At 41.5% G+C, this 772-nt stretch overlaps 1 protein-coding gene across 1 annotated transcript in view; it reads right to left on the bottom strand.

The window, feature by feature from the left end:
* The window catches only part of LOC116101407 (membrane-spanning 4-domains subfamily A member 4D-like), an 11207-nt gene that overhangs the window by 2147 nt on the left and 8288 nt on the right, over nucleotides 1–772 (bottom strand). The window contains exon 5 of the mRNA XM_031384984.1: nucleotides 30–106. Within this exon, the coding sequence (XP_031240844.1) occupies nucleotides 30–106 (77 nt within the window). The remainder of the gene's footprint in view (nucleotides 1–29; nucleotides 107–772) is intronic.

The raw sequence follows: 772 nt of genomic DNA, 5'->3' as shown, positions 1-772 counted from the left end.
TTTCTGGAACATTTTTCCCTTGGTGTTCTGATGATGATAATGGCTGAAGTGTCATAGGGGGTGCCGTCATTGTCACAGCAGAATTTGATGGTAGCACTACAAGAACCTGTGGAATGAATTAAAATGTCATTAGGTAACCCAGTATAGTCATTGCTTCCATTTCCATACCTGATAGTGTCCCCTTTACGAATGTCTACACTGTGCCTACTAAGTTGAATCAAGCATCCCACTGAGTGGGGTCTGGACCACTTCTTGGATCATGAGGTGTTGCAAACCTAGAACATTCTTTCTGTGGCAGCTCAGTAATGTATTTGCAGTTAAACTTTAGAGCATCAGTCTTCTGTGTAAATGCCTTACTTGAAGCAAAATGTCAAGGACTTTGTCCAAATTACTTTGCTCCTGTTGAGAGCTGAATATCCAGAAACTGACAGATTGGCTTTGAGTGAAGATCTGCATATATGACAGTGGCCCAGAATCACAGAAGCATTGGGACACATGGAAATGTATTCAGATTTTCACAATCAAGGGGCGTGGGCTAGCAGTAGAAAGAAGACATACATACTTAAGCAAAACATGCCCCTAGGTCACTGCTTTTGTGAGTTAACACACATGAGGTCAGTAGGAACAGCATTCTTTAGCTCCAGGAAGCAGTTGCTGGCTTACAATAGAATTTTGTAGAATTTTGAAGTAGCATATCTGGCATACAGTATTCCTGGTCTACTTCCTGGCTATTTTTCTCCTCCTGTGTATTTTTCTCCTGCTACATAAGTGA

The sequence above is a fragment of the Mastomys coucha genome, unplaced genomic scaffold (genome assembly GCF_008632895.1).
Source record: "Mastomys coucha isolate ucsf_1 unplaced genomic scaffold, UCSF_Mcou_1 pScaffold21, whole genome shotgun sequence".
Classification (NCBI taxonomy): domain Eukaryota; kingdom Metazoa; phylum Chordata; class Mammalia; order Rodentia; family Muridae; genus Mastomys; species Mastomys coucha.
The sequence above is the reverse complement of the archived record's forward strand: the minus strand, read 5'-3'. Positions and strand labels throughout refer to the sequence as shown.